A 23639-nucleotide genomic window follows, 5' to 3' on the forward strand; every position below is an offset into this window, starting at 1 on the left:
AGTGAAGCTCAGGGGTATCAAAAAGTCTTTGGTATAAAAAATGTTTCCCTCCCAACATTTTCAAGACCATAAAAGATAGGGGGGACTGGTGATGTGTTTCTTTCTACAGAGGCCAAGTCACAAATACGAAACCCTACCAAAGTGTAAAATTCAACACAATTTCCAAATGAAGAAAGGGGACCCGAGAGGTAGTGGGTTGCTAAGGCCAGAAAGGCAGTATGTAACATGGTCAGGACCATCTTGGGAATTACATTAACCACCCTGCAGTTTCATCAAGCTCTGTCAGTGGGCAGGTGGATAGAGAGTTGGGGGAAAGCAAGCAAATGAATCCACAAGCAAGGGAGATTGCAGCTTCTGACAGCAGTCTCCTGAGACCAGGAGTGTCTTGTGCAACCACAGCTGATGAAAGACAAAGTAAAATGAAAAGCATCTTACCTGATGTAAACATGGCCAACTGCAGAGTCCCCAAGGGCAAGCAGTCATCAAGGAGAAAGGGGGAAAAAAGAAGAAAAATGCTTTCATTAGCAGAAACACTGAAGGTGTTGGGAACAGAAAAATGGGGGAAAAGAATCACTACAATCCACTGAGAATCTGAAAGCATCACTATGTCAGAAGCCACCGATGTCAGAAAAGAATGAGTGAAACCACCGGAATGATAAGGCCATCGAGATAAAATGCCTGTCACCAGCCCTGGGCCTCCATTACTTGTGAAGACCTCCATATCCCAGACTCTTCCAGACTCACATTCTTTATGAGTGAACTTTTGAAGGGTAATGGCATCTGAATCAAGAACTAAGGACTCTAGAAGGAAAAACACCTGAGGGTGCTTGCATATGTGCTTAACACTCTATTTTACTCAGTTCAATAGGCTCAGTCTTTTTAGAGGTTTCATAAGGAATGTGTGGATTTAGATCTATGTTAAAGTCTTTAGGCTGTCCTCAGCCCTGAGAACTCTGGCAGGAAGTAGCTTGGATGTTCAGGTCTACTGCATAAACATCTTTAATGAAAAATATGGGTATGGTAGAAAAATTTATTCTAAATCTTAGCTTATGGAGTTACAAGACAGAAGCTGCTGCCCAATCTTTTATTTTTAATTTGTTATTCATTTACCTATTTTTGGTTTTTGTGACACACTCGGTGATGCGCAGATGTTACTCTTGGCTCTGCATTCAGGGACTACTCTTTCCTGACCATAGGGGATTGCCAAGGATTGAACCTATGTGCAAGGCAAGCACCCTATCCACTCTACTATTTATCCAGCCCCCTCAATCTTTTTATTTTTAAAGATATGTTTCATTTGGGCTGGAGCGATAGCACAGCGGGTAGGGCGTTTGCCTTGCATGCAGCCAACATGGCCGACCCGAGTTCGATTCCTCCGCCCCTCTCGGAGAGCCCGGCAAGCTACCGAGAGTATCTCGCCCGCACGGCAGAGCCTGGCAAGCTCCCCGTGACGTATTCGATATGCCAGACACAGTAACAACAAGTCTCACAAAGGAGACGTTACTGGGCCCGCTCGAGCAAATCGACGAACAACGGGAGGACTGTGACCGTGATGTTTCATTTACTTGCTGCTGCTGTTGTGTTTTTGGTTTCCCAAGCAGCATTCTGGGAATCTGGGAACCACTCAGTCTGGCTCTAAAGGCCAAACAGTTCAGTGCTCAAGTTCAGCAAAGCTGGGAGGAATTTGGGCAGGGGGTGCGGTGCTGAAGACTGAACTCAGTGCTCCTGCATGCATGGCATGGGATCTAGCCCTTTGAGCTACCTCCCGAGTCCTGAAATTTATCATTTGAAAAATGACAAAAGTAAACTCAGAAACGAAATAACTCACCTCAAATACCAGGTCTAAAATATCAAGTCAGCTAACTTTTCCGGGTGACTAGTCCTCCTCTAACCTAGTACTGGGTACAAGAACTTATATTTATAGACTCTAAAGAAAAGTTACCCTAAGTCCAGGTTTAGGGTGAGGGTCTGGAAGGGCCTTTCCATGCAGTGTTCAGGGGGTCCAGGGGCTTCTCCCAGAGATACTCGGCCTGGCTGTGTGGGCTGCTGGCTCAGTGCTTGGGCCTGGCGCAGTGCTGCTCATGCCCAGCAGGGCTAAATGCCAATAAGGCCTCACTGGCAGTGCTTGGGGCCACTAGAGTCACACCCAGTCCAGAGGTCCTTGGGGATGATGTGCTGCTAGGGACTAAACTTTGCACCTGGAGAATATAAGGAATGCATTCTAGCCCTTCAGGCTATCTCTGGTCCTCATCGCAGGTTTTCTAATCGATCTTAATTGATTCCCTCATACAGTCATTCACTCACTCATCTAACAACTTACATTCTGCACATACCTGCAATATGCCACGGCAGTGGAAAATGTAGGCATGATTTCTGTTCCTCATCGATTGCCTCTCCTACTGAGTCAAGTTCGAACTCAGATCATTCCTTTAATTCCTAAACAATTCAGCCTCAAAAATCTAGATGCACAAACTCCCTGAATGTAAGAGACACCTGCTTCGAGCTCCAACATGAACTATGCAAATGCCATTCTAAATTGAGCTGAGGAATCCCAAAGCTCGGTAAATCCCATCCTCTGTGGGAGAAGTGACTTTCCTTTATAGGAAATTTAAGGATTAGGACAATGATGATAGCTATTGTCATATTTTTTTGTTTGTTTGTTTCAGTGGAGGTGTTGGAGGCAGGCCAGTGCTGTCTGACAGTGCACAAGGGCCACAAAGTGCTAGAAATCAAACCCAGAATCTCACACTGCAATAAGTATGCTCCACCTTTTAAGTCACCTCCCAGTTTGCTGTAAGTAACACTATGTGGCGGCAGGTGTGGCCAAATAACTTTTCATGTAATGTTACTGAATGGTTCCACTCACCTTTGAGGGAGTACAATTACTTCCATTTTAAAGATGTGAGGCACAGAAAGACTGGCAGATTTTCCCAGAATAAGGGACCCTGACTGAAAGCATTTGTTTCATTTTTTTAGTCTATGACCATTCCAGTAGTATTCTCTTTGTTTGGGGGCCACACCTGGCAGTGCTCTGGAGTTATTCCTGTTTCCAAGCTCAGAAGTGACGCTGGTGATGCCCAGGGACCATATATGGTGCCAGATATAAAACCATGATTGAAAGCATGCAAGGCAAGTGTTTTACCTCTTATACTATCTTTCTAGCTGTCCCCTAATTCTTAATTTTGTCACTCATATCAAGTCCTAGTTTTATGATACTCTGGGGAATCACCAATTTCCAGGAAAAGGCTAATAATAACAGTTTCTGAATCAAAATAATCATGGTCATAGAGCTCATGAGAACATGTTTTGTATGTGGGGTCCTGGGGGTAATACCTCCAAAACCACTAGCAGCAACAACTCCCCACACAGCCAGAAGTAGCCCAAATACTACCAGGTATGGCCCAAATCTCTACCCCAAAACAATCATGGTAAGAGCCTCAAAAAAAGCCATGGCCCAAACCACCATCCCATAATAATCAGGGCAAGAGCCTCAAAAAAAACAATTCCTCATTTTACTCATTCACCAATTTCTTACCTTACATACTAGTTGCTAACTAGTATAATTTTTTTGTATAGTGTTTCTGGGCCATAGCTGGTACTGCTCAAGTCTTATTCCTGGCTCTGCACTCTGGGGTCAGTCCTGGTGGTACTTAGGTGCCGGAAATTGAATCTGGGTCAGCCACATGCAAGACAAATACCCAACCCACTGTATTCTCTCTTCAGCCCTGCTAAAGAATATAATTTAAATAAATCACACTAAAATTTTCTTTCCTTTTCTTTTACACTAGGTGTCAAACATCTTAAATATTGCTTAAATGACCCTTTCTTCACACCACTTCCCTGCTCAAAAATATTCAGTAGCACTATGTCCTATTCAGTCAAATTTGGGGTTCCTTATCTGGCCTAGCCTCCCTGAACTATCTCTGTTTCCAAATACTCTCCAAACTCTATCCAGGATGCTATAAATCAGGTAGCCTCAGTGTCTTAGAAGAATCCATTAATGCGTATGCCTGTCGCTAGTAAGCAATGACCTGCCTTGGGACGGCACGTATTCCTTTCCTCAACTGGCATCATTAGCCCAATTCACCTCTTTACAAGTTGAAAATCAAGAGGAAAAGTCTGTTTTCTTGGTTTTGTTTTTTTGTTGTTGTTTCGGGGACACACCTGGTAATGCTCGGGGGTTACTCCTGACCCTGCAATCAGGAATTATTCTAGCAGTTCTTGGCAGACCATATGGAATATCGGGGGTTGAACTTAGATCAGCTGCATGCAAAGCAAACACCTTACCGGCTGTATTATTTCTCTGACCCCATAAAAGAAAAAATTGTCTTAAAAATTCACCTAGATTCTAGTAGCCAGGAGAGAATTCTGAAAGCCTGTAGGCTGAAAGAGACTCGCTACTTCATTCCCTTAGATATAAATTCTGTGACAATTACTAAAACCATAGCTAATAACTTTTACATATTTTGAGTAAACCACTGCTTACAAACAACCCTGAAAAATGGAGCCAAGTACTGCTTAATTACTTTGTGCAAGGATCGTCCAGTAAAATGGCAGAATGAGGATTCTGAATATGGCAGTCTGGCTTGCCTTGCTCCTAACCACTGTGCTATACCACCTTTGGATTCAGTACAGCAAGTGGCACAGTGGTCACTAAATGATGAGAGTTATGGAACTCAAGGTGAGGACAGCATTTACTGAGACCACTCAGGTCATGAACAGGAGAGCTGAGATGTAGACCAAGATCTTCTGTCTCTTGGACTTGAGTTTATGAGGAATGTGGGAAACCAGCTGCTCCAGCGGTAGCCCAGGGCCCTAAATTTTCTAAACTAGACAGTGCTGCCCCTGGGAAGGTGGTGCAGATACTGACCAGAAGAGGTGGCCACACAGGCTAATCACTGCATCCTTGGCTGTGTCCAGGCAGATGTTACACTCGAAGGTACTGTCCTGCCCTCCACTCTCACCAGCACCATTGCCACTGGGACCCCCTGCACTGGAGTTCTCAGGTGATGCTGAGGCCGAAGGTCCCTTGCTTGCCATCCTGGACTGCTGGCAAACTCTTGAGTGAAGATTCTCTCCAAGAAAATCCTGAAAGAAAAGGAGTCCTTTATCCCTGATTGCCCATGTCTGTAGAACACCCTCACCCTGCCTCCATTCTTATGTTCCTGTCTATTCTCAGTTTAAAGAAGTTCAGATTATGACTGAACCCCTGAGCACACATGTCACAGGTTTCAAAGGATAACTGTCACGGGGCACCACTGAGAGCACAATGATCAAAAACCCATTATTATCCTGGTCCAGAATGTACCACACAAACTGCACAAATACACAACATCTTCCAAACCATCATCCACAACAACGGAGTTCCTGTCTCATTGTCCTGACAGTCTCCAGGATGAGCACCAGGTGATAAATACGTGCTCAATCAAATTCTGCACTCACAGGCCAGAAGGCTGTGACCGGTACAAACTAGACTATCAAGAAAACACTACCTAGGAGCTGGAGCGATAGCACAGTGGGTAGGGTGTCTGCCTTGCATCCTGCATGTGGCTGACCCAGGTTCAATTCCCAGCATCCCATATGGTCCCCCGAGTACCACCGGGAGTAATTCCTGAGTGCAGAGCCAAGAGTAACTAACCCCTGAGCATCGCCGGGTGTGACCCCCCCCAAAAAAAATACACTACCTAAAACCAAAAAATATTAGGACGTGAAAGAGAACCAAAAAGGCCATCTGGTACAAATTCTTCCATACACAATCTTGCATTCCCTTGCTGACTAGATTAGAATACCACCTACCTTAAGTTCTCTAAACCAGTTCTCCTGGTGCCAGAGTGAAAGTACAGCGGGTAGGGTGTTAGGGCAGGGTATTTGCTTACCTTAAACACAGCCGACCTGGGTTCAACCCCTGACACCCCATATGGTCCCCCAAGCCCACCAGGAGTGATCCTTGAACTCAGAGCCAAGATGAAGCCCTGAGCACTACTGGGTTGCCCCCCCCCCAATAAAACAAATAAACCATTGTTTCCCAAAGTGATCAACATGGCCCCCCGGGAGACGCTAGAACACAGTGGGTGTAATTGGAATACAGTGGGTGTAATTGGAAGGTGCTTCTGTTTGCTTAAAGGAGGCAAATTTCCAGAAGGATGCTGATTTGTAAGGTGGTTTTTTTGTTTTTGTTTTTGTTTTTGTTTTTTTTGCTCTTTGGGTCACACCCAGCAATGCTCAGGGGTTCCTCCTGGCTCTGCACTCGGGAAATACTCTTGGCAGTGCTTGGGAGACAATATGGGATGCCAGGGATTGAACCCAGGTCGGCAGTGTGCAAGGCAAATGCCCTACCCGCTGTGCTAGCACTCTGGCCCCTGTTTGGTTTTTTTTAAAGGAATGATAGGTCAAATAAATTTGGGAACCCCCTGTAAATAAACAGCTTTTTAGTTGTACTATATTTAATTTTTTTTTATCCAGGTGTCGGGGAAAGGGCATTTAATCTTTTTTTTTTAATCTAGGTGTCGGGGAAAGAGGTCATACCAGCAATGTTCAGGGCTTACTCCTGACTCTGCTAAAAAATCACTCCTGGCAGGGCTCAGGGGATCATATGGGATGCTGAGGACTGAATTCGGGTCAGCTGTGTGTCAGACAAGCACTCTACCCATTATAGCAACATTCAGGCACAACAGCAATATATTTAAAGAGGACAGTTTTCATCTCTTGTAAAGAAACTACTATAAGTAAAAAGTTATATATATTATAACATTTTATATAATATATATCTTTGTGAAAAAATTTATCGTCATAGCCCTGGAAATCACTAGGTACACTTGGACCATGCTTTGAGCAAATAAGACCTAGTCCATCTCTTTAGGAAACTGTGGCAGAGACTTCTGGGCTAACTAATGCAGAGCTAAGGGTGGGGACCACATTTTGATGGCCAGTTTAAAGTTTATATACCACGGTATCATCACAAATCAAGCTAGTCAAATACTAAGTATGGGAAAACAGACCACACATCACTGTCTCCAACTCAAAGAACCTGCTAGGAGTTAATGAGGAGACCAGACCAACACCAATATTCAGAAATCCTGGACACAAAGAATGTGTCAAAAGTCTGACTTGGCCACCCTCGCCAACTCAGAAATTCTGCATAGGGAATGTTGGCTGACCAAGAGAACCAGAGGCTTGGATGCTAGTTTCCAGCTTCCTGGGTGGCTCAGCAATCCTCTCTACATCTCTCTCACTATAGTTTTCTCACCTGTAAGCTGGTCCTCTAACTGCCCCTCTCCAGCTCTGAGCCTGTGTCACGCTCCAGGTCCTCTCACCCACTCCCGGAAGCAGGCAGCCCTGACATAGGACTCGACTCACCGGTGCACCACAGCAGTTGCCTGGCCGCAGCTTCCAAAATACGAAGATAAGGACCAAACGTCAGAGTTCTCAGATCAAGGAGCTGTCCTACGCACAAGCAACCCTGATCTCTAGACTCAACGAGCATCCCTCAAAAAAGGCGACTCAGAGACTTGAGCAGGGAGAGAAGATCTGCTCACTGCCGCTTTTTCACTCAGTTACATCATTTTACGTAAGGTCCCAGAAGGGCAGCCGGCTGCCGACAGCACCAGTGCCTTGCTGGTCATGGATCCTAGTCCTTTTTCCTGACCTAGTCCTCCTTCCTCTCTGCATTTATTTGGTCTCCTAGAATGGTGTGTCTGCTTCTGAGAGGCATGTTAAGGTTTTTCCTCGTTGTTTTAGTTCAAAAACCTGTTAAGTGTCTTTAAAAAAAAAAAAAAACCTTTGAAAACTAAGGACTACAGAGCCAGGGAAATGGTTCTTTGCATATGGGAACCCCAGATCCAATAGCCAGTCCCCTGAGCAGCACCATATGGGCAGAAGCACCAAGTAGTCATAGAGCACTGCTGGTAAGGTGCAAACTAACCTCCCCCAAATAACTTTATTTTTTATCTTTTTAATTTTTACTTAGATGGGGGCCACTCCTATCTTGGCTTGGGAGACCGTCAGCCGAGTGCAAGTCAAGTGCCCTACCCGCTGTACTATCTCTTGAGCCTGTAGCTCCAAGTTATTTTAAACTGTATGTACAGATGTGGAAAGACAGCCATAAACATAGCATGAAGACAATCATGTTCACTGAGCAATCTTGACGATTGTTTCATGTGACTCAAGAAGTAGAGGGGGTCAGAGAGATAGTATAGCGGGTAAAGTATAGCCTTGCATGCGGCTGACCCAGGTTCAATCCCCAAAATTGCACTATGATCCCCCAGTATTCTAGGAGTGATCCTGAGCATAAAGCCAGAAATAAGTCCTAAACACAGGCAGGTGTGGCCTCAAATGAAAAAACAAACAAAAAAAAATTAAAAGGAAGAAAGAAAAGAAAAAACAAACACAGGGACCAACGGAGATAGCTCAAAGGTTTGAAACAAAAGCCTTGAATACATGCAGCCTGAATTTAATCCCCAGCACTGCCCTACCGCTGTGCTATCGCTCCAGCCCAAACCAACCAAATATAGGCCAAATATAGATTCTTGATGCTAGGAGATAGTATGTAATGGTTAGGGCACGCACTAGACATGTGCCTAATCTGGGTTTGGTTTCTGGTACCACATGGTCTCCCAAACATTGCTGGCTGCAAGCCCTAGATATCCCCAAGCACTGCCAGGAAGGTCCAAGTAATCATTGGCACCAGTATTGCAGGGTCCAAGCAGGGCACTACATCCTCAGGCTCTTGCATTAAACCACTAACTATGAATTTCTTTTGGGGCCCCTAGATGTCTTGAGTACTGTTTATGATATTTTATTTTTGCAGAACTTGGAAATTTTTGTTCTACAGAAAGTCCACATTCTGGACTTGCTGATTGCATCGTCCTTGAGCTGGTTAACAAACACAATTCATGTATGCCCTTGTTTTCTATAACCAACTCATTTGCTTTGGAGACTTTACAGTTGAGTCTGTGTTTGAAGTCTATTACTGGCGCTGTGTACTTTTTGAGGTAGAGTTTGACCTCCAGCTCTGTAACAGGGAAAACTCTAATAAAAATGGTGTTTGGGAGGAAGAGTAACCTCAGGGCCTGTCCAGCAGAATAGACATTCTTTGGCTAGAGTACCCCAGAGACTCCAGACAGGACAAATGACTTGGGAGTTGGTAAGGGTTAAACTGGCGGGTTAAACTGGACAAATGACTTGGGAGTTGGTAAGGGTTAAACTGGCGGGTTAAACTGGCTGCCATCTAAAACCACCCATCACCCATCAGTTCATCTGGGACAGACATGCTTATTTAAGACACAAGCTAGTTTTGAAAGACATTCCTAAACTTGAGATGTCCAGAGAGGCACGTGGTGATGGGACTAACACCGATGTACAACACAGAGTAATCCCTTAGGAACGCAGAGCCTGGCAGCCGGGAAGCTGACAGACCACCAGCCCTAGTCCTATTACCTTTCCAGAGCTGTCCTGCCCCACCTCACAGGAAACGAGCAAGAAAGAGAATGCCAGAGCTGTGCATCCCTGCAGGAACCACCAGGGAAGTTGAGCCTATGAAGAAATCTCTTTGTAGCATTCTTGTGTCCAGTTCAGTTTCTAGAGAATGCAGGTATGATCTGCCTTCTTTGTCACTTTAACTCTTAAGAATTCCTCAGCCCGCAAAAATAAATAATAAAATAAAAAAATTCCTCAGCCCTGATATACAGAAGCATCTAGAATATTCATCTTGGCTCCGGAGATTATAAATCTGGGTGATAAAAGACAGGCATGGTCTAAGTGGGATTCCAGCAGAGGTCTTGTTCCTGTGGGCACGTTTGTTAATAGAGATGAAGCTTTCTGTCAGGAACCGTGGTGTACCTGAGCATGTCTGGGCTGCTCCCTAGGCTGTGCCTGGACCACCTAGAGGCAGAGTCAATTTCCGTGTTCCATGAACATTACATCACACTCACAGAAGGTGGGTGTGGAAGAATCTTAGAAAGTTGACTGGAACATGGAACACACAAAAATCAAGTACTGTTCATTTCAGAGGCTCAAAGGAATTGTTTTTGTTTTAAGCTCTTAGACCTGGACCTCAAATGAAGGGGCACGGGCATGAAAGGCCTTCAGGTCTAGAACGGGAGGCTGAATGACAGGGGTAGCTTCTTTTCCCAGGGCGCACAGGCCCTTTCCTTGATAACTACTTCATTTCCCTACGTAGTCAATCAACCATTCTCTGACTCCTATGCAATCCTGTATGCCAGAAGTTCAGGATCCAGGGGACAGAGCGACAGTACAGCAGGTAGGATGCTTGCCTTGCAGGCAGCCAACCCAGGTTCAATCCCCAGGTACTCCTGATGGTCCCCCAAGCCCTGCCTGGATAGACCCCTGCTCACAGAGGCAGGTATAAGCACTGAGCACAGCTGAGTGTGGCTCCCAAAGCAAAAGAAACAAAAAGAAGTTAAGGATACAAAAAAAAAAAAAGTGTGTTGGGGGGGCGGTGTTCATTCTTAAGAGGCTCAGGCTGAAGCTCGTCGTAAAAGAGCTTGCCTTGTATGTTGAGGTACTAGGTTTAATCTTCAGCACCGCAAATAAAGGACACACACACACACACACACACACACACACACACAAATAAAAACAAAGGCAATTTAAAAATCAGAGCAACCACTGTGCTGGGCACTGACAGAAGTGTGTACCAGAGCAAATGAGTACGGGGACATGCAGAGGAGAACTCAGCTTCCGTGGTAGGTGGACAACTTACTGGGGCAAGTCCAATGTAGGGCAGCCCAGCAGGTAAGCAAGCAAGAGCCGAGGCTCAGGAAGGCAGAAAGGCTTTGGTCCATGAGCCCTTCAGTATCACTGCCGAGGCACATGACCACCAGTGGGCTCTGTAATTCCAGCAACCCTTCCTCCTAGTGCCCATGCTCTGCTCACATGCTAGGTTGCAGTCATTAAAATGATGCTTCCAGAGATTTTATTTATGTGGAAATTTAGACTATAGATTATATAATATTAAATGACAAGCAGAATATAAAACTTACACAAAATCTGAACATACTACATAGAATCAACAAATTAAAGATACAAAAAAAACTTGGGGGGCAAAGAGGCCAAAAATATTAATAGTAATGAACTCTGGACAGTGAAATCATGCAAAATTTCTTGTCTTTAATATTTATCTGTATTTCCAAATCTTTCTACTATGATTACTGTGTAAAAAAAGACTCATACCTTCTGTCTCAGCAGAGGACTAAAAGCAAAGAAACATGAAGACATTAGCTCTCTTAGAAATTTTCACACTTTCAAATTTTATTGATTTCTTTTTAAAATAAGTCACATATGGCTCAAAAAAATTTTTTTTTCTTTTTGGGTCACACCCGGTCATGCACAGGGGTTACTCCTGGCTCATGCACTCAGGAATTACTCCTGTTACTCCTGGCGGTGCTTGGGGGGCCATATGGGATGCTGGGAATCAAACCTGGGTCAGCCGCGTGCAAGGCAAACACCCTACTCACTGTGCTAATGTTCCAGCACCTATGGCTCAAAATTTTAAAAGATAGAGACTGAGTGTCTCTTCTGTCCCTGGAATCCAATCACCCCACTTCATTTTGGAGACCTAAAGTTAAAGATAAAACTTAAAAATAAACTCCTGAGTAAAGCAACTAGGTCAAAGGGTATCTGTATTTATGATTTTGATAGATAGTACCAAACATGCTCCAGAAAAAAGAAGTTTTACCCCAGTGAGAAAATACTCTGAGTCCTTATATCCCTAAATCATTGACGTCATACTTTTTTTTTTTTGCTTGTTTCTAGATTACACCTGGCAGTACTCAGGGAACCATATATAGTGCTGGGTATTGAACTAGGGCTGTTCCATGCAAGGCAAACACTTTACCCTTCATGCACTGGCCTGACATGTCATACTTGCCAATGACTTGGCTTAAAAACACAAGTGACATAAGGAGTTTTGGCAGCTTCGAAAGATATTTAAATTCACTACGTAGCACTGTAGCACTGTCCTCCTGTTGTTTATCAATTTGCTCGAGCAGTCACCAGCAACGTCTCACAACAAATTGTGAGACTTGTTGCTACTGTTTTTGGCATATTGAATAAGTCACAGGGAGCTTGCCAGGCTTTGCCGTGCGGGCGAGATACTCTCGGTAGCAAGACACATATTTGAGTAAGAATTCTAGGGTCAGCTGTCTGCATTTTTTCTCCATCTTTTATTCCACATTTTTAAGTTAAAAAGGATTGTTTCAAGCTTCAGTGAATCTTTTTTTGTTTTTGCTTTTTGGGTCACACCTGGCGATGCTCAGAGGTTACTCCTGGCTCTGCACTCAGGAATTACTCCTAGCAGTCCTTGAGGGACCATATGGGATGCTGGGAATTGAACCCGGGTTGGCCGCATGCAAGGCAAACACCCTACCCGCTGTGCTATCGCTCCAGCCCCCAGTGAATCTTTGACTTGTTTTTTTGGATGATTCCTGGTAATGCTTGGGGTCATTCCGACTTTGTGTTCAAGGGTCATGTGTAGCAGTGCTTAGGGACCATATCTTTTGCTGGGCTAAGCAAGCTGGGCAAGTTCCTTAAGCTTTATACTCTCTGGTCCTGTTTTGTTTTTTTGGTCATACCTGGTGATGTTTGGAGACTACTCCTGGCTTTGGTGCTCAGGGTTACTCCCACCACTGCTCGGGTGATATGGTGCCAGGGATTAAATATAGAGTGTAAAGCATACACTTTGGCAAAGGGGTGGGGGGTTCCTTACCCTACAGTGTTCAGGGCCTCTACCAGGCTCTGTGATCAGACACGACACCTAGCAGTGCTTGGGAAACATATGTGGTACCGGAGATTAGAGTTGGCCACACATAAGGCAAGCACTTTAAGCAATGTACTATCTCTTCAGCCACTCAGTGAATTTTCTGAAGTTTACTCAGGGTGGAGCAAGAGTTGAATGATCTGTGGTTATCCAACTGGCTGCCTTTTGTCTGTCTTTCTCTCTCTGGTTTTTGGACCACATCCAGAGGTGCTCAGGGATTAGGCCTGGCTCTACACTCAGGAATCACTTCTGATGAAAGTGACAGGGACCATATGGGGTGCTGGTTTGAAACCTGAAACAGTCACATATAAGGCTACCCCACCACTGTTGTTCTGCTTCAGTCCCCGTTCTCTCCCTTTGAACCTGTTTTACTCATCCATGAAAATGGAGCTATTACCTTCTTCACAGGAGAGTTCACCTGGCACGCAGCTAGGTGCTCAAGAAATTATAACTCCTTTCCACTGGAAGGTTTCTCACTGAGTACACAAGAAGGCAGAATCAAAAAATCAGGAGATACTTCTTTCATTTTTCATCACTGTGGATAACATCAGCCAACGTTCTGCTTAGTTTTTAATACAAACCATTTAATCTTCAAGGTCTATATCTGAGGTACCCACTTACACCACAGCCAGCATCACCTGCTGAAATTTTTAAGGTTCAAAGTAATTAGGTCACTTGTGTAGGGTCATAGAACCAGTCAGAGCCAAAGTTCCCCAATGCCAAGCCAATGTGCTTAACAGACAGAACCTTAGCGATGTGTCTATACATATGGTCTCATGTCTGAACTCAGGTTCCAAGTGCCTTACTCAGCAAAGGGATAGACATTTCAGAAATGTGTGTGGGCTGACAGATTTGATGCCCAAGTGCGCTGAGAACAGTACCACATAATAGGAATCAATCTAGTCAAGTAGCTGTCGACAATCAGTATCCTTAAAAAATTCCTCAAGAATGTCTGTAAGATACTCTTCAGAACAGGAAATGTCACTGTTAAAAATAGTTTTTTAAAAGTATTGTTGGGTGGGAGAGATAGTATAGGGGTTACGGTACTTGCTTGTACATGATCAATTCCAGTTCAATCCCCAGCTCCACAAATGGACCCCTGAACATTGCCAGGACTGGCTCCTGAGCACTACAGTGTAAGTAAGCAGGTCCTGAGCACTACCATGTGTGGAGGAGGGAGTGTAGGAGGAAGGGAAGGCAGGTGGTCAGGCAGACAGCAGGCAATCTAGAAGATCCTCTGTTTGGCCTCTGGCACCACAATGAAGTGGGCAATCTCAGTGCGTCACAGACAGGTAGGGAAAGATGTGCAAACACTGCGGCCAGAAGTGTGTTAAGTAAGCACAAGTGTGGGTATCACAAGGACCACAACAATTAGAACATAAATAGCACTGTCCTCCCATTTGTTCATCGATCTGCCCAAGCAGGTCCAGTAATGTCTCCATCGTGAGACTTGTTGTTACTGTGTTTGGCATATCGAACACATCACGGGTAGCTTGCCAGGCTTTGCCGTGCAGGCAAGATACTCTCGGTAGCTTGCCGGGCTCTCCAAGGGGGGGTGGAGGAATTGAATTCGGGTCGGCCACATGGGCCGCATGCAAGGCTAACACCCTACCCGCTGTGCTATCACTCCAGTCCAGAACATAAATGCGCGCTAAAAAGAGTGAAATCCCCAGTGAACAAAGCAAGCATGCGTGTGACTATGGTCACTTGCACAACAACAAACGAAAAGGGAAGAGGGAAGAAAAATGGGCAAAGGGCTCAGACAGAAAGGCTGAACTTAGTATGTGGGAGGCTTGGGTTTGATGCCCAGCATTGCATACAATCCCAAAAAAATCACCAGGGAATGATCCTCCCACCCCAAGCACTGAGCCAGGAATAGCACCTGAGCATTGCCCAAAGTGGGCAAAATACAAAACAAAAAAGGATTCAAATAGACATTTTCCCAAAAATGCACCAATAACTAATAACACAAAAAGATGTTCAACATCCCTATTAGCAAAATGCAATAAAACCTACAAGAAATCAATAGGATGGTTAGCTATTTACTCAAAAGAAGTTTTTTTCCCTGCAAAGCAATTCAAAAAATTGACAATAGGAGGAGAGAAAGTACCCTAGTTAAGGTCCTGCATGCTGCTGACCTGGGTTTGAACCCTCCCACACACACACACCTCATAATACCCCTTCAGTCCTGCCAGGAGTGATACCTAAGCACAGAGCAGGGAAGTCTGAACACCACTTGGTATGCCCAAAAATTAAAAACAAAGGAACAAACAATAACAACAACAACCACTCCAGAAAATACCAAGTGTAAATGAGGTATGAAAAAACTACAAGTTTGTGCACTCTGGTGGAAATGTAAAATAGTGCAGCTGCTATGAATAATAGTATGGCAGTCACTTAAATAACAAGAAATAAAGAGCTAGATCAGTAAGTTTGGCATATACTTTTCATACAGGGAGTCTGGCTTTGATCCCCTGCATGGCAGAGAACTGATGCGAATGACCCCTGAACTAGGATTAAGCCCTGAGCACTGCCAGGCATGGTAAATAAATAAATAAATAATGTGACTACCTTGTGAACAAGCAAATTCCTTTTAGGGTATGTAGCCAAAATAGTTGAAAATGGGTCCGAAAGAAATAACATCTCATAACTCCATTATTCATAAATGCTAAAATGTAGAAGCAACCCAAGGGTCTAGCAACAAAATAACAAATAAGTAAAATGTGATATATACACATAATGGAGTACTATTCAGACTATTTTTTGTAGGAGTGGCCACACCCAGTTGTGCTCAGGGCTTACTCATGTTCCTGCATTCAGGGATCACTCCTAGCAGGCTTTGGGGACCATATAGGATGCCGGGGATTGAACCCAGGTCTGCCGCATGCAAAGCAAACACCCTACTTGCTGTACTATCTCTCCAGCCCAAAGCTGTACACTTTGAAAATGGCCAACAGGGCTGAAGAAACAGTGGGTAGGGTTGCTTAACACATAGTAGGCAGGTTCGATCCCTGGTACCACATATAGTTCTGAGAACTGATCCCTGAGCACAGAACTATAAGAAGCCCTTAGAACAGCCGAGTGTAGTCCAAAAACAAGCAAAAAAGGCCAACAATGACTTACATGTAATATATTTTTACCACAATTTTTAAAATTGGAGGGGAAAAAATCCTTTATTTTTACTACAAAACTCAAATTTATTATATGATTCCCTTGTAGGGAGTATCTACAATACATAAATTCCAGATACAGGAAGTGGATTAAAGGTTATCGGGAGCTAGGGTAAGAAGAGAAAGAGTTATTGCCTAACGGGTGCAGAGTTTCTGTTGAGAGTTTTGGAAATCAACAGTGGGGATAGTTGCAAAATGTTGTGAATGTACTTAGTGCTACTGAACTGTACACTTAAAAATGCTGTAAGGGGGGGCTGGAGCAATAGCACAGCGGGTAGGGCGTTTGCCTTGCAGCAGCCAACATGGCTGACACAGGTTCGATTCCCAGCATCCCATATGGTCCCCTGAGCACCGCCAGGGGTAATTCCTGAGTGCAGAACAAGGAGTAACCCCTGTGCACTGCCGGGTGTGACCCAAAAAGCAAAAAAAAAAAAAAAAAAAAAAAAAAATGCTGTAAGGGGCTGGAGAATATAACGGGTAAGGCGAATGCTTTGCATGCAGATGACCCAAATTCAATTCTCAGCATCTCATATGGTCTCCTGAATTCCACCAGGAGTGATTCCCTGAGAGCAGAATGTGGGGCCCATAAACAAAAAAGTAATCCAGTACTGATGTTACAACATGAATAACCATGAAGACAATCTGTTTAATGAAAGAAACCAGAAATAAACAAAATCACATCTTATAGGATTCCAGGTTAGTGGTTGCCAGGAACATGGAAGAGTTATTGATAACGAAATTGCTAGGAAGTAACTGCTAAGGTGCACAGGATTTCTTCTGGGGTTGGCAAAAATGTTCTGGAATTAAAACACTGGTGATGGGAACCAGAGAGATAGCTCAATGGGCTAACTGCATGCTGTCAATGCAGGAGAACTATGTTCAATCCCCATATAGCATGGTACCCTGAGCATAGCCAGGGGAACAATAGTGGAACACCACACGGTGTGCCCCCAAAACTAAAGACACCGATGACGGCTGCACAACCGTGAATATACTAAAAAAGCATTGAAATATACATTTTTAAATGATGAATTTTGTGATATGTTTATTACATCTAAAAAGTTTTGAGACTTTCCATAAAACAACCAGCCAATCCTCTTCAAAACTCTACGGTTATTAAGGATCTAAAACAAATAAATAAATAAATGAATAAAACATTGGACAGCCTCATCCATGAGTGAATCTGCTGAAAACTCAGGTATGTGGAACTTGTGACTGCAATCTCCAGGCTCGCATGGAGTCAGGAATGGGCAACCTCCCCACATCTCCCTATGCTTCTGGTAGTCTGGCAGTCACGCCCAGGAACTACCTCCGGCACCACCTAAATTCATTAACAGCCAGCCATGATCCAAAGACACACAAATAAAGCTCTCTGAAGAGAGCAATACAGAACGATATGCTGCAGACGCCTCCAGACCCTGAAGTCACTATCCAGTTTAAAAAAAAAAAACTAAATTAATCTTAGTATTTAAAATTTGAGATTTCCTGGAGCACGCAGCCACATTTTATTTGTTGGTAATCTCTTACACAAGGGCTTACTGGCTCCAGGGTGAGATACAACAATATTCACACACTTTCCTCTACGGAAATTTTTTTGGATCATTTTTAGCAGATTATTCATAACAAGCAATACAAAATAATTTAGGTCCTGCTTTAGAGGCAAGGTTTGGGGGTCATGGTGGAAACATTCGAAATATGATGGTGGGTAGGTATAGTGGTGGTGAGAATGTTGTTGCAATATTAAACTCAACAAATTATTGTGAACAACTTTTAAAAATAAAATTTAAAAAACAATTAAAACAAACAAGCAAACAAACAAGTTACACCTTAGCACAAGCAGTGAATCTTCCCAGACAGATCAGTATGCAGGCTGAAAGCTCTCGGGTCTTCTCAGAACTAGGACTAGCAAATCTCCCCATACACCAGAGGGAAAAAACACAGCAGCCCCTGCAAACACTCGCCATCTTTCCAGCAGAGAAATGGCCCAGTTCCACAACTAATCGTGAAAAGAATATGACACCGCAGAATCTTCTCAGGAAGACAGGTCCAGGCTGAAAACTGGGACATTCTTGGAATGGGAGCAGGTAGATTCCCCTTTCTGCCTGAAGGCACAGCAGCACACAGCCATACCTGATACCTTCCGACAAAGAAACAGCTCAGCTTCACCAATGAACCTCATCAAGCAACCACTCCAATGCTCCTGGATCGCGTGGCCATGTACGCAGCCTCCAAATTTCATAGTACTATCAGCCCAGCAGGATCACAGCAAATCTGATGGGAAAGTTTTGCAAAAAACCACCAAACTCAATGAGTCTAAATAATAACATAGAAGGCTAACCTAGCACAAACCAGTCCAGTAAATCTTCAACCTACAATAGTAAATCTTCAATCTATAATAGTTACACCATTGTAAGATATAACAATTATCACAAATTGGCTTTTACTGATCTAAGTTTTGAAAATTCCATTTGCCTTTGTATTGTAAGAAACAGCATGAAGTTTCTCTGTACCTGCTAACAGAGTAGACTGAGGTGGTGGGTAGAAAACTGGAGACACTGGTGGAGGGAAGGTGACACTGGTGATGGGAGTAGTTTTGGAACATTTAGTGCCTGAAACAACTGTATTATGAAAACAAACAAACAAACACTGTCCTCCCGTTGTTCATCAATTTTGCTCGAGCGGGCCCAGTAACGTCTCCATTTTGAAACTTGTTGTTACTGTGTTTGGCATATATTGAATACATCACGGGGAGCTTGCCAGGCTCTGCCGTGCGGGCGAGATACTCTCGGTAGCTTTCCGGGCTCTCCGAGAGGGGCGGAGAAATCGAACCCGGCTCAGCCGGGCTGGCTGCGCACAAGGCAAACGCCCTACCGCTGAGCGTTCGTAAATTATGGTGCTATTACAGAATATTTTGATTAAAAATTTGACTAGATCTACAGAAATAATACTGGGTTTAAGGCATTTTCTGTGCACAAATGTTCTACCCCGCCACCACATATGATACACTGCGAGGGGAGTACTCTTGAGCACAAAGCCAGGAATAGTCCCTGAGCACCCTGGGTATAGCCCATAACTCCAACACTACCAGAAAAACAAGTGCTGGGCTAGAAAAATAGTTCATGGGGCTGGAGCAATACCACAGCAGGTAGGGCGTTTGCCTTGTCCACGGCCAACCCAGGTTCGATTCCCAGCAACCCATATGGTCCCCCAAGCACCGCCAGGAGTAATTCCTGAGTGCATGAACCAGGAGTAATCTCTGTGCATCGCTGGGTGTGACCCAAAAAGAAAAATAAAATAGTTCATGGTTCAAAGGGCTGGGGCACATGTGGGAGCACCAGATTGAATTCCCAACACTGTGTGGTTCATTTTCCCCCCCACATCCTCCTGCCCCAATGCTTTCTCACAAAATTCTTATTGTGTTATACAACATGGATAGAACTAGAAAATGCCGTGTTAAGGGAAATAAATCAGATGGAAAAAGATATACTGGATGATTTCACTAATCTACAGTACACAAAACAAGAAAATGGATAATGTCCAATGAAAAAAATTTGACACTGACAACAGAGTTGAATTTACCAAGCCGGGAAAGGTGACTGGGGGATGGGAAAGGATCTGTGAACAGTGCGGAGGGATACTGGCACTTTGGTGGCAGGGGTGGTGCAATAACACTGTAAGCCTAAAACAAGTATTTCTACAAGTGCAAACCACTGTTAACCTCACAACCATTTACAAAACAGTGGAGCCAGAGAGACAGTACAACCAGTAGGGCACTTACTTCCCTTGGACCCAGGTTTAATCTGCAGTATCCCATGTGGTCCCCCCAAGCACCACCAGGAGTGATTCCTGAGTACATAGTCAGGAATAACCCCTAAGTACAGCTATTGGGTGCTGCCCAAAATCAAACAAACAAAATGCTTCACGTCATTTAAGTTTGGCAACAAGGATTAAACAAGGTTTGTGCATTTCAAAGTTAGAAAGATATCTCAGTGCCTTACATGTGGTACATAAACTGAGAAATGCCAAGAAGGGATGACATGTAGTTTTCCCAATTGATTTATATCATAGTATACTTCTTCCAGATGTATCACTAGAAGTTAGTGGTCTAAAGAATTATGGCCGCTACTCAAGACTATTTCATACTATAGAAATGTTGGCTTCTATTTTTAAAAGCTATTTTTGTTTATTTTACTAATTTCTTTTTGTGGTGCCAGGAATTAAACCTCACTGCATGAAGGTATATGCTTTGCTGCTGTCACATCCCTGACCCCTAGATTTTTATTTTATTAAAAAAAAATTGGGGGGCTGGGAGAGGGATTTTGGTCCATACCTGGCTGTGCTCAGAGTTTATTCATCTCTATGCTCAGAGATGACTCTTGGCAGAATAGAGGGACCATATGTGATGCTGAGATTGAACGCAGTTGGACCCTACCTGAGTTCTAGGCAATTTCCCTACCCGCAATACTATTGCCTCCAGCCCATCCCTGGATACATTTTTCTGGTAGGGTCACACACGGCAATGCACAGGGGTTACTCCTGGCTGTGCACTCAGGAATTACTCCTGGCGGTGCAGGGGGGACCATATGGGATGCTGGGAATCAAACCCGGGTGGGCCGCATGCAAGGCAAACGCTGCCTGGATACATTTTTAAAAAGAAATTTTTATATTGAGAAATGTTAAAGATATCACCAAATTAAGAGCATCCTACCCAGAATCTGAACATCTGACTAAATATTTCATAATTAAAAAAACTCCTATGAAATAAACAAGCATGTTAATTAACACAGATAGGAAGCCCTGATTCAATATCAATTGTTTCTTGGGGCCCTGAGCAGGATTGGGTTATGGAATCTTTGGCAACAGGAGCCCTCTAGTAGGTTATGAAAAAATTATCTACTTGGAGATTTGCAAATCACTAATACAGAGCTTTATTTTGGGGGGGGTCATACCTGGCGATACACAGAGGTTACTCCTGGCTCTGCACTCAGGAATTACCCTGGGGGTGCTCAGAGGGCCATATGGGATGGTTGGTATCGAACCCAGGTTGGCTGCGTGCAAGGCAAACGCCCTACCCACTGTGCTATTGCTCCAGACGCTAGAGCTTTAATGTTTTATCAGAAAAATAATATCCTAGAAGTTTCATCCACAAATTACAGGTGAGTAAGGATATACTGGCAAGTCAAGTTCATAAAAGGTTTCATCTTAAATGCTTGTGGGAAAGTTAGTGGACAGAATGCAAAAATTCTCCGTAGATCAGACATTTATATAACACATACTGGGAAAGAGGATGAAAGAGTGATTTATGTCCCAGGGAAGAAAGGCTGGTCCGAACAACCTCCAAGGAGTCCTACTGAGACTCCTCAATTCTGTGATCTAACCAGTTCACTGGAGTCTGAACAAACAAAGTCTGCAGAGGCATTTCCTCAAATTGTCTTAAGAAAAAAAAAAAGCTTCAAACCCATGGGGTGGGGACCCTGCTTTATTATTTCTTCAACAAACATTCAAGAACTTTTATCAGACCTGGTCTTTCCAAAGTCCTAGAAAAGAAGGACGATAGACTTGACACACTGGGGAAGCTGATCTAAGTTCTGATCCACTACCTAGAAGATGTAGCAGGGAGGGTGGAGAGGTGAAGAAGTAAGGGAGGAGGAGCTGGAGAGAGAGAACAGTGGGGAAGGCTTGCACTCAGCCAAGCCCAGCTCAATCACCAGCACCCCATATGGTCCACTGAAACCCTGCCAGAATTGACCCCTGAGCAGAGAGCCCTGAGGACAGTCAGGCGTGACCCCAAAACTAAAAAACCAAAAAGTGAAAAAGAGAGCGGAAAAAAGAAGAAGTCATGGTTACCCGGAGGGTAGAGTCAGAACCAGGAGATTCAAGGTAACTACTGAGAAGCAGACGTCTGCTGTGGGAAAGAGACGTCAGCGAATACCCGTCCACCACCTTGCCTTCAAAGGTAATCCAGTCCATGGTTGGCATCACCTTGAATTATCAAATTATTCCACCAAGCCCAAGGGACTGGGAGCACCCTAGTTCCACCCCTAGAGTCCCAGAAGGCGGGACCCCTGGGCACTGAGCTGGGCGCGGGTCCCACAGCGCGGCTGGCGGTGACCACAAAACTGAGCCCCAAAACTTAAGTCTTACCAAGCCAAAATTCCAGTCTTCCTGTTAGAAGCCACCTATGGGTCGTGGTTCCGCCTCTCTCAGCCCCAAAGAAAAAGGAAAAAGCCGTTTCCCCCATAGTCCACCGGCGCTCCCTCCCCCCCCCCCCCCCCCGACCCATCCCCAACTCCCGCCCCTGTCTGGAAAATCCCTCCCGTTGTTCGCTTTTTGGGCAAACCATCCTCATTCTTTCGAGTATCCGGGACGGGCTCCCGCTGCCTCTGGACCAGGAAAAAACACCAGGAGTCTCGGCCTCCCTGGGGCTTGCCATCAAAAAGCAATTTCCCCGGTTCCGACCCAAACTCTTCTGAGGTTTGGCCCCCACGAGGGTTTAAAGGGGGATGGTCGGGAAGACAACGCGGTCCTGCTTTACGAATGAGGAAACTGAGGCCCGGCGGGGGGGGGGGGGGGGGGGGGGCGTTTGCGTCCTGAAGCACCATCTGCTGCCGACGGGCCCAAGCCTCGACGTCTCTCGCGCGCTCCCTCCCCAACCCAACTCTGCCATCACGCTTCCCGACCGCGGCTTCTCCACGCGGCGCAAATCCTTTTAAAAGGGCTCCACAGCAGGGGATGGGGGGTGGGGTGGGGATGAAATAACAAATAAACGCGCTCCATAGGCGAGGGGCGGCCTCGGGGGCGGGAGAGTGAGCGCGCCGGGCGCGTGCCTGGGGGGTCTTTGCTCCGTCTGAATCCCCGACGGGAAGCCCCCAAGGCAGCCCGAATCCTCCTCCGGAGCGGCCGGGCCGGGCCAGCGCGGGGCTCGCCGTCTCGGCGCCCCTGGACTCAGGTGTCTCAGCTTCAGGGCCCCGAGAAGCGGCACCCGCTCCCCGCCCCCAGCCCGAGCAGCCACCGCCGCCGCCGCAGCCCCTCACGCACCTGTCCCCGCTCCCGTCGCGCCGCGCCCCGACGATCCGCCCGTCAGCTCCCCGCAACCACTCGGGTGGCGACGGCAGTTCGCCCGGCCGGACCTCGGAACCTTCCTACGCGGACTCCAGTCACCTGACGCGGGACCGCCCCCCTCTCGCTCGGACTTCCGGCCACGGCCGGAAGCGGTTGGTGCGCGGCAGTGTCTCCCGCCCCCCGTGGCCCAGGGCCGGGAGGGCTAAGGTTCCGCTTGCGGGCGGGAGGAAACGAAAGAACACGGTCGGGGCCTGGGGGCTTTGGAGGCAGGGGTCGACATTTCCAAGAACCCTGATAGAGAAGGGAAATGTACAATAAGCTTGCAACTTTTTGCGGCACCAAAATGTAAGGATAGACACGTTTTCACCGGACAGGACCTTGCAGGGAGAAGGATGATTTCTTCTCTAGTGAGGACCCAAGGCTAGACCCCTTTCTCACGATGCGTGCCGCCCCAGAGGTCAAGAATCCTGGGTGACAAAAGGAGAGAGAGAACAAAAGGGAATGCTCTGCCACAGAGGCAGGGTGGGATGGGGGGTGGGAGGGATACTGGGATCCGTGGTGGTGGGAAATGGGCACTGGTGGAGGCATGGGTATTCGATCATTTATAACTGAAACCCAAGCACAAAATTTTG

At 45.4% G+C, this 23639-nt stretch overlaps 1 protein-coding gene across 1 annotated transcript in view; it reads right to left on the reverse strand.

Moving 5' to 3' along the window:
• The window catches only part of RNF185 (ring finger protein 185), a 36128-nt gene extending 13039 nt beyond the window's left edge, over nt 1-23089 (reverse strand). Inside the window, exons 1-3 of the mRNA XM_056116499.1 lie at nt 22984-23089; nt 4871-5088; nt 436-454 (exon numbers count right to left, since the gene is read on the reverse strand). Of these exons, the coding sequence (XP_055972474.1) occupies nt 436-454; nt 4871-5040 (189 nt within the window). The 5' untranslated portion in view covers nt 5041-5088; nt 22984-23089. The remainder of the gene's footprint in view (nt 1-435; nt 455-4870; nt 5089-22983) is intronic.
• Nucleotides 23090-23639: the final 550 nt, after the last annotated feature.

Source organism: Sorex fumeus, unplaced genomic scaffold, assembly GCF_029834395.1.
Source record: "Sorex fumeus unplaced genomic scaffold, SorFum_2.1 ptg000032l, whole genome shotgun sequence".
In the NCBI taxonomy this organism is placed as follows: domain Eukaryota; kingdom Metazoa; phylum Chordata; class Mammalia; order Eulipotyphla; family Soricidae; genus Sorex; species Sorex fumeus.